The sequence below is a fragment of the Nanorana parkeri genome, unplaced genomic scaffold, assembly GCF_000935625.1.
Source record: "Nanorana parkeri isolate BGI_ZX_2015 unplaced genomic scaffold, ASM93562v1 scaffold737, whole genome shotgun sequence".
Lineage (NCBI taxonomy): Eukaryota > Metazoa > Chordata > Amphibia > Anura > Dicroglossidae > Nanorana > Nanorana parkeri.
In genome coordinates, this window is record NW_017307005.1 from 649,989 (window position 1) to 665,793 (window position 15,805).

At 39.9% G+C, this 15,805-nt stretch overlaps 1 protein-coding gene across 1 annotated transcript in view; it reads left to right on the forward strand.

The window, feature by feature from the left end:
* Nucleotides 1–15,805, forward strand: part of PCSK2 (proprotein convertase subtilisin/kexin type 2) — a 146,610-nt gene that overhangs the window by 76,179 nt on the left and 54,626 nt on the right. Inside the window, exon 3 of the mRNA XM_018564223.1 lies at nucleotides 10,974–11,087. Within this exon, the coding sequence (XP_018419725.1) occupies nucleotides 10,974–11,087 (114 nt within the window). The remainder of the gene's footprint in view (nucleotides 1–10,973; nucleotides 11,088–15,805) is intronic.

Consider the following 15,805-nt stretch of genomic DNA (forward strand, 5'->3'; position numbering starts at 1 on the left):
GTAGAGGTTCTTTGCTCTGCTTGAGTACTTTTTATAAAGTCAATTGATTATTCAGATAATTTGTTCTGCTTCAGTGTCCTGCTCCTATAAGATCTTCCCAGACACTTTCAAACTCATAGTTAAGTGGAACGGTATTACAAATCAATTTTTTTTTTATTTCTCTGTCGGTTTGGGTTTAAGCCTTGTTTTCATTTGTTGAATTATAGATTTCTTTCTCTTGAACAAGTGCCTGATTCTAGTCTTATTGTAGGAACTTTATATACAGATGTCATGCTGTCTGTTTTGTTAGAAATAAATTTACCATTGATTTTTGTATTTAACCAGACGCCATTGCTAAGTGCATCGATGGTGAAGTGCCTTATCCTAAGCAGGTCTGTATTTAGACAGTATCTTGCACTAGGTACACCTGAATGATTACTCCCTTTTGTGTAAACTCTACTTAAGTCATGAGCTCATTTTAGTAAAATATACTGCAATATGTGCTCTTTGAGACCACATGGAGTCTGCTTTATATTCAGTTACTTTTCAACTGTTGGGACCACATACAACAAATGCAGTAAAAAAAACACATGCATTGCCAGCATGTGAAAAAAACTGCATTCTTTTGCCTGTAGGCCAAAAACATACATTCTACAGATATGCAGGTTTTCTAAAGGCTTGTGCTTATGACAAGCATTCATAATGCTGTATCATTATATGGTCACCTTAAGGATTATGTCATGATAGCAATCTTGTTGCTGGTGGGAACTCACCGGAGACAGGACCAGTAGGGACCACTCACCTGCTTCCATGGTGGTGTTCCTCCCTTGGTCAGACCAGCAAGGATTTTCCTCATAGGTACACCCTCAATGGCAAGCAAAAGTATCCAACAATTTGGCCAGGAGGGAGTGGTGCTCTAGGAGGATGCCAAGTGCTAACTACGGACATTTTATTGAGATTTCTATCTATGGAAATTTCTGATTGTGTCAGTATGGTCCTGTTTCTGCCTCTGTGGACCTTTCTGATTGTGTTAGCGTGGTCCTGTTTCTGTGACACGCTTGTGTCATTATAGTACTGATTGTGTCTCTGCTGAGGTTTCTGATTGTAGCAGTGCAGTACTTATGTTGTGTCTGTGGACATGGTACTGGTTTTGGTTACTGTGCTCTAATTCAACTTTGTGAGTATGATTGCTATTGTAACAATATTGTAAATCTTTGTGCTGGGTGCATGTATTTGGAGGTAGATGGGAGAAGCTAGCTGGCCTAGGTTAGGAGAAAGTATTAACAGGCACCACAGTAGCTTAGTAGTTAGCATTTTTACCTTGCAAAAACATTTTTGCTTTGTGATTCCCAGTCAGGACACTACCTGCATGGAGTTTGCATGTTCTCCCTGTGCCATGGTTTTCCTCTCACACTCCAAAGGCATGCTGGTAAGTAAATTAACCGTAGTGTGTGTGTATATGCATGGGAGATAGGGACCTTAGGTTGTAAGCTCCCTGAGTGCAGGGACTGATGTGAATGTACAGTATGTAAAGCACTGCGGAAATTGTTGGTGCTCTAAAAATGTATGTAATGAATAAATAGTAGGGATGCACCAGTACCATTTTTTTGGTATCGAATACGAGTACCAATATTTTTTTATCGGTACTTACCGATACCGGCATCCCGAGGTAGCATGGTCCCGGCTTCTCAGCCAATCAGGAAGCCAGACGGCAGGTCATGACCCACCATATTCTATTGAAAGCACACCAGCTTTATGCTCTCTTGTTACACTGACCTGCTGCCAGGTTTCCTGATTGGTCAACAAGCCTGCCTGCCTCTCAGCATTGCTAGGCAGTGTGAAGCCGGCTTCCTAGCCAATCAGGAAGCCGGGAGGCAGGTCATGACCTGCTGCCCGGCTTCCTAATTGGCTGGGAGGCCGGCTCCATGCTCTCTCGCGGCACTGTCGGTCAGAGGAAATCTCCCTCTGATCGGCAGTTCCAATATAAGGGTAAATATCGGAGTATTTGGACGAGTATTTGTACTTGCCCAAATGCTCAGTATCAGCACAGATAGCGATACCAGTATCGGTATCGGTGCATCCCTAATAAATAGTAAATGCGGCACTGCCTAAATGGCATGTAGAGTGAAAAGATACAGCCTCGTACTTTAGAGATGAACAAAAAAACCCAGAGGCCCTACTTTAAAGGTAATGTTTTTTTTTTTTTTTACTGAATATTTAACCTCCTTTAAGTGACCATTACTGTCTAATTTGTCCTTACGGTAGATACAGAGTAAAAAAAGGAAAAAATATATTTCATTATTTAACTATTGATCTGAAAACCTCTAGAATGTTTACTGAAGTGAATCTCAAAATAGAAAGTATTTTACATTTTAGATCCAAAAATGAACATAAATAAAAATTAATTAATATCAAATAGTTTGTCAAATGTAAGAATATCCTCTTATTGATAAAATTAGGATTGTGTGTACTTTGTGAAATTACAGAAATATTTTGAGCTGGTTCCATGCGTCTAATTTGGGTACAACACATTTTTTTAATGACAACTTTAATCCTGCCTAATCCCGCTTCCTATCCGGTTGGCAGAATGCATTTTCAAATAAACAAGCAATAACAATAACAGTTTAAAAACAAATTGCTTATACAGAAAATGTGATGCTAGTATTCTGTAGGGACATGGAAAGGATAATGATAATGCTCAAAGCTCAGCTCCAGCCAAACCTTCTTTTAGTTTTGAATAGAATGGGGAAGGTTTTAAGCCTCTGTCAAGTTTTTATAATAGTCTAACTATGGAGATGTTCAGTTACTTTCTATTACAGGGTGTCAAAGGGATAGAAAATTACCCCAGTGGGGACACAGAAATAAACCTAAGCAGAGTTTCCAAATCTTCTCAAATCTACTAAAATGGTGTTTTTATTGCTATGTGTGTCTTTGTCACCGATTTAAGATCACTTTCACTGGTACACACTGACAGTATACAGGAAGTGAAGGGAAATTTACATGGTTACAAGAGAAACCTGTACTGGGCAAGATATAGAGTTTTACTGATGGTCTCTTTTTAAAAAAGCTGGTTGCCTGGCTATCCCTGGTTGTAGTGTTTTCTATGCCACTCACTTAAAGTCCATACAGAACTCGTATCTGCACTCATGTTCCCGAGCAGTAACTTGGAAATCAATAGGGTTGGCATGGTATCAAGTCAATAAGCATTTTTAAAAATCAGCAATGGTAGCCCCTGTATTGCTCTCCATGCAGGTTTTCTGTAAGCAGGCATTTCACGAATGTTCAATGACATAGCCCAGATTAATCTAACTAGAAATGTAGGTAACATTGGTAGAAGTTCAGGAACAGTGTTTTTTAAATTCATATATCTATTTTAAAGGAAGACTTGTTGGATTAGGAGTATGTCCTGCAAAACCCCTCTGAAACACGGCCCTAAATTGAAACCGGTACTTTGCCACCCATCTGGTTTTTATGATCACTGTCTGGGTTACTATTTGCAACGCCTCGCCCACTCTGCTGGTGTTATTGCATGACTAAGCTGTGAAGACTTAGAGCTCAGTCTCACTTTGTGTTTCAGATGCACTGGCAGTGGTTCTTGTGTGACAGAAGCCTGCAATTACCATTTACAGGCTTTATTCCAGTAGTGTTACAGTGTAATTTATTTAGTGCCTATGAGCAGACTAAAGTGTTTTATCTGCAAATCCTATCAATTTCAGCAAGCCGTAAGTGTAAAAAAATTAACAAATACATACCATTTAATCCCTTGTTAATCATTAAATAGCATTGGTGAACCCTTATTAACTCTTTACTCCTTTCATTGTTGGTCCTTTAGGTCTTTTTTTTTATTTTTTTTATTTTTTTTGCCTTTTGTATGTAAGCTTGTTTGTTGATTTTTTTCAATTATGTTTGTAGTGTTGCATTGAAGAAAAAAAAATGTATTTAATTTATAAATATCTTTATACTTCTTTTACCAAAAACATAATTATAGCTTTGTTATGAACATAACAAATCACAGATAAAATTTGGCACTTTTGCAAACGGAGACTGAGGGGTTATAAGCAACGTTTGTTCTCAGACTACATTTTATTTATTATAACTTTAATAAAAACCTGAAAAACTCTGTTGTACCTTGCTTTGCTGCTCATTATAATGAAACAGCATTGGTAAAAAAAAACAATGCCTTATAGAGCTATGTCCACTCTAGACGAGTCGCACCAACTTTTGGCTGCAGCGTACTTTGCATGCACATCCACCCCTTCCCCATTTTGTGTACTAAAACATGGCAACCTTAGTTCTAAGCCTCTCCCATGCTGCGGTTGGGCTTTAATTATGACTTATAGTTGCATGTAGCTGTTATTACAGTTGTTTTGCTAGATTGATTATCATTAGCTTGTTTTGCTTAACATTTCCTCCTCTTGTTCACCGCAATAAAGGGTACTCTAGACACACTTATGCTGTGACTAATACTAATAAGAGGCTTCAACAGACAAAAGAAGCGCTTGTCAGTTATAAATAATAAAATATAGGCTTGAACCAATAATCTTCCTTTTTTGTGTGTATTTAAAAAATCTCACAATTCATCAGTATTTTCACTTAGAGATTTTATTTAGCATCTCGTTTAAAGTACCCAGAGCCATAAAATGACAGTTGACCAGTCTATCCATTTTCAGGCAGATGAGGCTGTGCTCTCATGCCTGTGATTTCACCCAAACCTCTGGCTCAGCCTCTGTGACTAAACACCTTTTAAGCAGTACCCAAATAGAGTATGGCACAAGGACGTTTTTAATGCTCCATATGCCTGCTGCAGTAGCCCCAGAGCTGCCCCTGCTCCATACTAATCTTGCTAGTCTCCAATGACTTGATAGATCAGCAGTTCTATGTTCAAGCTCTTTTCTTTTTTTTTTCACCCGGTAACTGGTTTCTTCCAGTAACACAATTCCCGTCCTTTGGTGACAATGCTCACTCATCATACTTTATCTATTCAAAAGCAGGGTTGTAACCATAGAATTTTGAGGTATCCGTATGAACATCTCACAGTGTTGCAGTGTAATTGTTCATAATGGGGGAACTTTGTATCTAAAGGAAAAATAATTATACAAGCTTGAAATTGGTAGCCATTTATCTATTGTTCTCTGCCAATTCAGAAGTTCAGGAGCAAAGCATGGCCTTCAAAGCCTTTAATGTAGTCATAGCTATCTTATGACTTCATGTTAGTGAAAATTATTTAGGAAGTTATTAAAGATCTCACTTCACAGCATACCAACTACAAATAGCACCAAAAGAGTATATAATAAGGTGAGGTCAACCCAGGCTGATTATGTGAAAAGGGACTTTCCAAAGGTCTAATCTACAGCTGGAGGGCCAGAGTTTGGCTACCCCTGGTCTAATCATTCAGAAAAAAAGTGATCACTATTATTTCAGACAGGTCACACAAACTCTAGGGGGCCACACTACTCTTTGGGTATACCCAACCCTACGTGCTTTCTCTCTCTCTCTCTGTCTCTCTCTCTCTCTCTCTCTCTCCAGTAAGATACAGACTTGTTATATTTCCACCTGTGCCTCTTCTAGGAAGCAGCGTGCCAGTCATGTCTATATCTGACATTGGTGCTACATTTTTTTTCAACCCTCTCTGTGCTCTCAACCTGTCTGCTGCACATGTAAACCCCCTGTCTTTCTTACAGTGTGTAGGAATGATCAATGTCTAAACAAGGTTAGTGAATGATAAAAAAAAACGTTTTTTATTGTAACATGTTCCTGCCCAGAATCAGAGGCAATCTTAAAAATTTGCATGTGCATGTAGTTGTCTTACACATTAAAGCTTCCACAGGGCCGCTTTTCTATGGGCTACTTACTCCACCTGGAGAACCAGTAGCATTTTCTTCTTCAAAGTCTAGGCACACCTATCAACCCTTAGGGGTCGCATAGCCAGCAATGCAATACAGCACCTGGCTAAGGGAATGAGGAAATTGTCTACTTGGTGGCTCTTCATCTACTGCCTACAAAGGAGAGACCAAAGCCAGCACCCATCACCTCCAGATCTCTACAACACACTGTATTAAAACAATGGAAGCACAATGCATTAAATGTTAATGTTTAATGAAAGATATTATGTCTATAAATAAAAAAATATGTAAAAAATACATTTATAGATTTCCACACTTAAAAAAAAAATCAAGCATAACTGATCAAAAACCCTATCTTTTAAGACAATTTGACATATAACCACATATGTGTGAGATACCTAAGATGGACATTGCTTTAGATTGAGACTTCTTACACATGTATTATTTGCTTAAAGCCCACCTACAAGTATATACTTTTTTTTAGAAAATTGCTAGCCCATTATACCCAAAATGAAGTTTTGCAAGCTGTACTCATCCTCCCCACACTGCAGCACTGCCCTCTGTATCCTCTGTACTCCAGTGCTGGTCTTCTTCCAGATTATACTGATCTCCAGCATCATTCCACCCAATTCCTGTGAACCTAGGTTGTAATGTTTACACTCTCTGCTCACAGTACTGCTTCACGGAAAATCACTCACACGTCAATATGTGAGCACCATTTTGTTGCAAAGACCACCGATCACTGGAGGACCCGTTAAGCAAAATTAGGAGCTTTTATTTCTTTGAAATGATACCAAAGATTGGGAGAAATGTACTAGAGTCAATGCGGAAGGCGAAATTAAAGGTTTAAAGGGTTACTCAACTATCCTGGGCCTGTTCTTGTGTCATACAATGGGCCATAGATAGCCCTATTAATTTGTTTTCATAGAAAGATCAAAAGCAGACAGTGAAAAAAGTAAAAGAAATAATAATAATGTGACAATATACAAATAATTGTGAAATACATATAATAAAAAAAACACAAATACAGAGAACACTACCGATTTATCTAAATCAATATTGTATTTCAGCGAACATGGTAATGCACACAGCTAGGGTTGAATAGGCCAATTAAGTTTCCCTTAAAAACCTAAACTACAGCGCATAGATGTGAACCTTCTACATATGAAAACATTGTATTTCTACTCGAAATGCAGTTATGTGCAGTAACATGGACAAGTGTTAGTAGTCCTACCATCAGCTTTCTATTGCACACAAATTAATTTGGCTTACCATTAAACTCTTTCCCCCACCCTCTAAAGAACAAACTTTGGTTACCAGGAAGAAGACATCAGCCAACAACAACCTTACAATCAAAGAGCAAATTCAGGCGAACCTGTGAGATTACGTTCACTATTTTGATGTTTTTTTATTCTGAAAGGAATTCTCTTTTATCACATATAATCTTTTCAACACAGTGACAGCTTGATGATTTTTTTTTGTGTGTTGTTTTTGATGAAGCATTCTATAGGTATCTTCAGGGATTGTATATCACAGCTTGTGATCCCAGAAGGTGGTGTCATACTCAGAGCTGTCATTGTTTTACTGCTCTCTCCACGAAGGAACTGCCAGTCCATCAATCAGTAACCTTGTATTCTGCTCTAATAATAGCTGTGCCACAAACATACAGTTCTATTGAAGTGTAAGACATGAGATTAGGCTATGTGGCTGTTAAAGACTGCTGTTAATCACCAACAGACTGTATACATTCTAGTATGTAACTAGTGGTGGGTTTTATTGATCTGTAACCTCAAAGCATAATGCAACATTGCAAATGCAACCGGATTTGATAATAAAAATACACATTTGTAATGCCTGCTGTGATGTTTTTTCTATCTGTTTGGAAAATATAAAGGTATAATAATTGCTCATATTCCATTACTGTGAACATTTTATATGAACTGCTTCGCTGTGCTAAAGCGAACCAAGCACATAAGGGCCGTGCTGCCTTTCACGAGTAGGACTAGAATTTATGCAGTCTTGTCTTTAACCCGTTTCTGATCACAGTCTGTTCTTAGCAATGCTGCACTGTACATGGAAGGAACACATTTCAATGTAAAATTAAGAGTGTGTACCAGTGTGCATGCTTCTAGTTTGGAGACAGCACAGTCACTGACACCTCCTGGTGGCAACTAAAAATCAGGAACCAATCTATTTATTATACAGTTATATGATCACAATGACAGCCAACCATGATGATCACGTGAGATTTCTTTAATACAAACCTTCTGGCTGCAGTTGTCACAGAGATGTGCATGAGGGATGCAGCTGCCACAGTGTAATTCATGTGTAAAAATAAAGGCATTCATTGCAAATTAATAAATTATTGATTTTTAACCATTATAATTGTTCTGTGTAAACTTAACCTGATTTACTAAAGGAGCAGAGCATGTTCACTTTTAAAAGGGAACTGTCACCTTACTTAGTGCAGGGGGTAAACAAAGTGAAAATTCACATAGCAAAGCATAGTTACATAGTTACATAGTATTTGAGGTCGAATAAAGACATAAGTCCATCAAGTCCAACCTATTGTGTGTGTGTGTGTATAGGTCCATGAGTGTTCTCATTCTTAAGAGTACATGTACCCTTGTACATTTCGGTCTCTCAGGAATTCGTCCAAAAGCTTCTTGAATGATTCCAGACTAATTGCGGAAATTACTGCTTTCAGCGAGTTCCAGTACTGCAGTGAGTTCCAGACCCTAACCGTGCGAACTGAGAAGAACCCCCTTCGCCCCTTGTGTTTGAATTTATTTTCTACCAGTTTCAGGTGGTGTCCTCTCGTCTTTGTTACGGAATTAATCTCATAGAGTTTGTTGCTAATGTTGCTATGACTATGGAACATTTTGTACATGAAAATCATGTCCCCCCTTAATCTCCTTACTTCCAACGTAAACATGTTTAAATTTATTAGGCGTGTCTCATAGCTCTGGTGCTCCATCCCCTTTATGAGTTTGGTTGCCCTCAGCTGGACTTTCTCCAGTTCAAGGACATCCTTTCTGTGGACCGGTGCCCAAAACTGCACCGCATACTCCAGGTGGGGCTGAACCATTGATGTGTAAAGTGGCAAAATTATAGACCTATCCCTGCAAAATATTCCCTTCTTGATGCAGGGCAAGATTCTACTAGCTTTGCTTACAGCAACCTGGCACTGTAATCCATTATTCAGTATATGGTCTACAGTGACCCCCAAATCTTTCTCCATTTCCGACTTCCCTAGCGGCATACCCATAATTGTATAACCCATTTGCCTATTATTCCTCCCAAAGTGCATAACTTTGCATTTATCGACATTAAACCTCATCTGCCACATAGTTGCCCACTCCCCAATTTTATCCAGGTCCTCCTGCAATGTTACACTATCTTGGTCTGTTTCTATTACCCTCCCTAGGCATATGCAAGGACATATTTTTTAAAATAGATTTTTGTTTACACATAGTTGGATGATTGAAGTTACCACAATTTCACTTCTTATACTAAGCTAAGTGAAAATCCCTTTTGATTTCTCTTAGCTTAGTGAATGAGATAAACTGGACTAAACCTTTAGTCATTCATCAAACTGGAGGTTTAAAGTGCAACTGAAGCCAAAACTGTTTTCCAGGTTTGGATAAAGTGAATAGAACACCTGCCACCTGTTTCTGTGTCCTCATCCTTGAGATTTGCTCTCTCTTTTATCCTGGTGTATGGTATCACTGAAAGTGAAAGAAAATCCCAATTGATGGGTTGCCATTGGCACAGGAATAGATGGGAAATTGTACAATGGGGACACTAGTTTTTGTGACCCTGCTGACCACCAGGGATTACCCTCACTTTGGAGGGATTTCCGCTCACTTCCTGTTGTGGCTATTGGACAGGAAGTAAAGGGAATTCTCCCCAATGGGACACAGATGGCAAAAAAAAAAGCAGACAGGAGTTATAACACTCCCTTAACCTGGCCATACACTGCTCTATTTTTTTACCGTATATACTCGAGTATAAGCTGTCCCGAATATAAGCCGAGGTACCTAATTTTAGCCAAAAAAACTGGGAAAAAGTATTGACCCGAATATAAGCCGAGGGTGGGAAATGAGGCAGCTACTGGTAGATAGATACCATTAAAATACTTTAATATTTATTTAAAAGAAAAATAACCTAGCTCTGTAAGTGGAAAAGGGGGTACAGGGCTACATATCATGTACTACGGATCATTTAACCCATTCATATTAGCAGAGGATAATTGTAAATCTATTGTTCAGTGCACTCTATATGTAGTATATACTGTATATATGCCTGCAACAATACATTTACAATGATCCTCTGCTAACATGAATGGGTTAAATGATCCATAGTACAGGGCTACATACAGATCATTTAATACATTCATGTTAGTATAATTGTAAATGTATTGTCTGCACTGTATTAGCAGTATATACTCTATATAGAGTATATACTGCTAATACAGTGCAGACAATACATAACTTACCTCGCCGAGCGTCGCGTCACTGCTGCTCGGTGTGCGGCGCTCCGAGCGGGGTCATCTGGCAGTCTCCGGCCACCTAAATTAGGACCCGGAGACTGCCAGATGACCCCGCTCGGAGCGCCGCACACCGAGCAGCAGTGACGCGACGCTCGGCGAGGTAAGTAAGAAGACGCGCTGGCGCTGACTCGAGTATAAGCCGAGGGGGGCACTTTTCACCCAAAAAAATGGGCTGAAAATCTCGGCTTATACTCGAGTATATACGGTAGATCAAAAACCGAGTGGAAAAAATAGAGCAGATTCCTCCATCAATGATATGAGTGCGTTGATAGAGGAATCCGCGCTGTTTCTTTTGTATTCTAACAGCGGCCACTGTCAGAATTCCCGAACAAAGCCAGTAGCTCATTGGCTGTTGGCTCTGTTCACACAAAAAGTTTCTGACTGGCTTCTTCAATCAGCTGATTGAAGAATCATAAACTTAATAAAAGTATACATGAATGTCTGTATGGACATCTCAATAAAATATGTAGCAGATTCAATTTTTTTAAACATCTGATATACTACTAATTAAAGCATGGATTGAGCTTACATGATAAGGTATCAGCTATATAAAGATGTACAAGCAAGATCTTCACAACATGCTTTGCACTATATTTCAGGTTCGAAAAGTTGTTCAGCAAGAAGGTTTTGACAGAAAGAAACGTGGATACAGGGACATCAATGACATAGACATCAATATGAATGATCCCCTATTTACAAAACAATGGTATTTGGTAAGTAAAAGATTTAGTATGTTTGAAATATTAATGATACAGGATAGTTATAGGCTGACAACAGTACATTTAGGATGCCAGTGTTATTAAACCGGGCAAAAATATGTATCAAGGTGTATGACTTTTACCAAGCCTATTGTAATATTTATAAGATAATACTAGTATCTATGACAATTTCGTATCTGCTTTTGAACTGTTCTTTTAGAAAAGTGAGGGGTTCCCTTTCCAGGCCCCATCATAAAGAGCAGTAGTATCCTTGTTCTGCTGCTTGCACAATGTGGAGGACTAAGGCACATCTTTGTCTAAGTTATGTTCATAATGATTGAGATACTTCCTGGATCAACATTCTACACTGTTATTCCTTCACCCTGGTTCACACCTAGGCGTTTTTGAGCCGTTCAAAAAGCGCTTTTAACTGCCCAACATGAGAAATCCCAAGATGTTGGGAAGTTAAAAAACACTTTTCCTCCCCATAGACTTCATTGTAAATGCCCACAGACGCGCAACAGGAGTATGTTGCACATATTCCTGAGCGTTTTTGCGCATTTATACGCGCGTTCTTCCATTGCCCACGATGATTTATGAGCTGCCAATCAAAATGTGCGTCTTCATGTACGCGCATTAAAACACGCATACATCCTGGTCACCACCTTTGTCTCTTCTGCTATTCCTGTTCAGTGCATCCTGGGACTCTTTGGATACAACTCCTCCTCCTGTACGCAAAGGCTCAGGTTGGATACACATCGCTTGCTGGCAGCCAGGAGATGTATAATGCGTTCATGGAATGCTCCGTCGGCACCCCAGTTATCAAAGGTTGTGGGAGAGCTTAAAGGGGTTATTCAATAGGGAAAGGATGGATGCGGAACTAAATACTGAATTAAAAACTTCAACATTTTTCAGGCGATGGAGATACTTCGCTACTGCCACATTTGAGAGTTCCAAATTGTCCCAAATAATGTCTCCATTTATCTTTACGACCTGGTACTTAAAGGCTCAACTGTCTCACACACTAGGAGCCTTGGAGGTCACCTGAGTTGTCTTCACTGCACTTAATTATAGAGCTGAAACGTAGGCAATCAGCAAGGCCTTATGCCACTTTTAACTACCATACTAAACTATGCATTTTATTGGTGCCTAAGTTGAGTTTGATTTTGTTTATGTTTCTTATATGGCTTTATCTTACCTTTATTGTCACATCTGCTCATACTCGGGCTGATTGTTTGTCTCATGTTTGGAGACTATTTGACCTGATAAACGAAAAAACTAACTTAATAAAAAATATATTTAAAAAAAACCACGCATACAAATATACACAACGCGCAAATAACCGCATGCTGCTAACGCGCATACAAACGCGCAAAGACGGTGCCGCTTATAAATATTGATAACCAGTTATATTGTGTGCATTTAGAAACATCCAGTGCTTTTTTGAAGCAATCTACTGAGTTGTCTAGAACTAGTTTCTGTGGAAGACTATTCCAGATTATTATTATAGCTCTTGAACTACCCTTTCTGCATTCGGAGGTTAAACCTCTTTTCTACCAAGTGCTTTTGCAATGAGCTTAAAGTGAACAACTATGCCCTTATTAAATGTTAAATTTAACACTTCTCTGCCATTTGCCAAACGCCATGCCTTATCATATTAGACCTACCAGTTCCAATTGAGTACACAGTAGCTTACCACAACATGGCAAATGTAAGGCTTTTTCTGTTGCCTATGTGCCTCAACCTGACTAACTATGTAACTATAGAAAATTCAAGATACCTAAAGCACAACTCAAAACAAAACATTTTTATAATTCTGTGTGTTTATATTGCTGTTTCTGTAACCACTAGGAATATTTTCCTGCACTTCCTTTATGCAGCAGAAACTTTGCACAATCACTTTAACAAGGGCACAGAAAATAATAAAACATGAAAAAATTGTGAAAAGGCGAAAAGCTCTGTCAGTTTTTTTGGCTTGGTGTGTGAGAGAAAATCACTAGAAACAGAATGTAAGAAGTCCAGATATGACTTAACCACCTGCTGTCCGGTCGTTGTAATTAAACGGCCGGACAGCGGCTTCTTAAATGCGGGTGGGCGTTTTTAAACGTCCCATCCCGCCCCGCTCGTGCCCGCTGCTAGGCAGCGCGCACGAACTGGAAATTGGCTTTGAATGTAAACAGCCAGCGATGGCTGTTTACATACAGGCGTTCGGGCGTCTGTAGAGACACCTGATCACTTGTACTTGCGCGCGGGTGTGCGCCCCCCTCCGTTGCAGCCGCTGCTGGTGATCCAGAGCTCCGCTGTTCCCGGTGTGAGCCCGGGACCAGCACAGCAGCTCTGCGGCCGGAGATCAAACGGAGCTCAGTACAAGATCTCCGTTTGATCTCCTCGTCGGAATGCAGGGAGTGATGTATATTACATCACTTCCGCATTCCTCTGTCACTCTCCGGTACAGAAACCGGAGAGAAGCTGGTGAAGCAGATCTGTGCTTCATCAGCTTCTCTGGGGGTCCCTAGGTGACATTAGGGGTCCTAAAGACCCCTGATGTCTCCATAAAGAGGACCTGTCACTGCAAATTGGCTATCACATAGGGAGCTTGTTTGCTCCCTATGTGATAGCAATAAAGTTAAGTGAAAAAAAAAGGTTTAACAAAATTAAAGTTACAAAAAAAATTAAAAAATTAAAAGTCAAATATCAAAGCAATAAAAAAATTAAAACCATTTTTTTAAAGTCCCCTGCCCCCACATGCACATGCAAACATGCGTAGAGTCCGCCTACGTGCGAAAACGACGATTACATCCACTGCGCCTCACATGTTACATATCGCCGTGAACGTCGGAGTGAGAGCAATAATTCTAGGGCCATTAATCACTGATAACACTAAACTGATGAGCGGTAAAAGCTTTTAAAGTGTCGACTGTGGTAAATTTTGGGTATGGTAGTTTTTTGCGATTTAGTGAGTGCGCGCAATTTTAAAGCTTGACATGTTGAGTGTATCTGTCACTCTCCGGTACAGAAACCGGAGAGAAGCTGGTGAAGCAGATCTGTGCTTCATCAGCTTCTCTGGGGGTCCCTAGGTGACATTAGGGGTCCTAAAGACCCCTGATGTCTCCATAAAGAGGACCTGTCACTGCAAATTGGCTATCACATAGGGAGCTTGTTTGCTCCCTATGTGATAGCAATAAAGTTAAGTGAAAAAAAAAGGTTTAACAAAATTAAAGTTACAAAAAAAATTAAAAAATTAAAAGTCAAATATCAAAGCAATAAAAAAATTAAAACCATTTTTTTAAAGTCCCCTGCCCCCACATGCACATGCAAACATGCGTAGAGTCCGCCTACGTGCGAAAACGACGATTACATCCACTGCGCCTCACATGTTACATATCGCCGTGAACGTCGGAGTGAGAGCAATAATTCTAGGGCCATTAATCACTGATAACACTAAACTGATGAGCGGTAAAAGCTTTTAAAGTGTCGACTGTGGTAAATTTTGGGTATGGTAGTTTTTTGCGATTTAGTGAGTGCGCGCAATTTTAAAGCTTGACATGTTGAGTGTCTCTTTACCCGACGTGACCTTGTCAATAAATTGGGTAATAATAAATGTTTTTTAACATAACGTAGGGAGAACAGGTTTTTAAAAAAAAATTCGGTACTTTGGTATAAAATTCATTTCAGTACAGCGTTGCATGACGGAATAAATGTCAGTCAAAGTACCGCAGCGCTGAATACTGAAAAATGGCCTGGACAGGAAGCGGGTATAAACACCCAGCAAGTGGTTAATTTAGAATCTTACACCATAAAGAGCCAACACATGTTAATAATTCATAGGGCTTCACTTCGTCAGAGCTTGGTAATGTAGAATCAAACTTATACTAGACGAAAATGATTGGAGAGAACTTGAGGGTTAATTAATAGGACCACTACAGATGCTGATTAATCAGCCAGGGCAACAGGTTGAAGCTGTTCAACTGGCATCTGGAGCAATCATATTTATTAACCCTCAAGATCCCTCAGATCATGTTAGTCCAGTATATTCTTTATTCTACACTACCAAGCCCTGATTAAATTCTGATTAACCTTTAAGTTCCCTCAGATCATATTAGTCCAGTGCATGCTTCATTCTACACTAGCCCTTTGGAACCCCAAAATGCTTTTGCTTTTTATGGTACAGGATTGTAAATAAAATAAAATCCTGACTTCTTACATTCTATTTCTTGCACTTTCCTTCTTATTCAGATATCTGTAAAAAATAAATCAAAGCAACTGGACTTGCTGTATTTTCCTTGAGAAAGCTGGTTGGATGACCAGTGAAACGTCTCCAAGAAAAATACAGCAAGTCCAGTTGTTTGATTTATTTTTTACAGATACACCATGACCTGGATAAATGAGAACCTTCACAGAAATATTTCTCACGCAGATAGCCCTTACCTGAGTTAATAGCTAAGCCTTGGCTACCCTGCCAGAGTCAGCAGCACCGGCCTTAGGCGTGTGCGAGCCGTGCGGCCGCACAGGGCGCCATGGCAACAAGGGCGCCGTGCGGCCGTCACAGCTCGTCCTGTGGGCGGCTTCTCTCCCCCTCACCGCTGGCCATCCGATATGACAGCGCTCCCTCGGGGGGCGCAGGAGGAAGCGCTGCCTGCTCTCAGGATGGCGGAGCGGTGAGGGGGAGAGAAGCCGTGCCCGCAGCTGTCAGAATGGCCGAGCGGGGAGGAGATCGGAGCCGCTGACACACT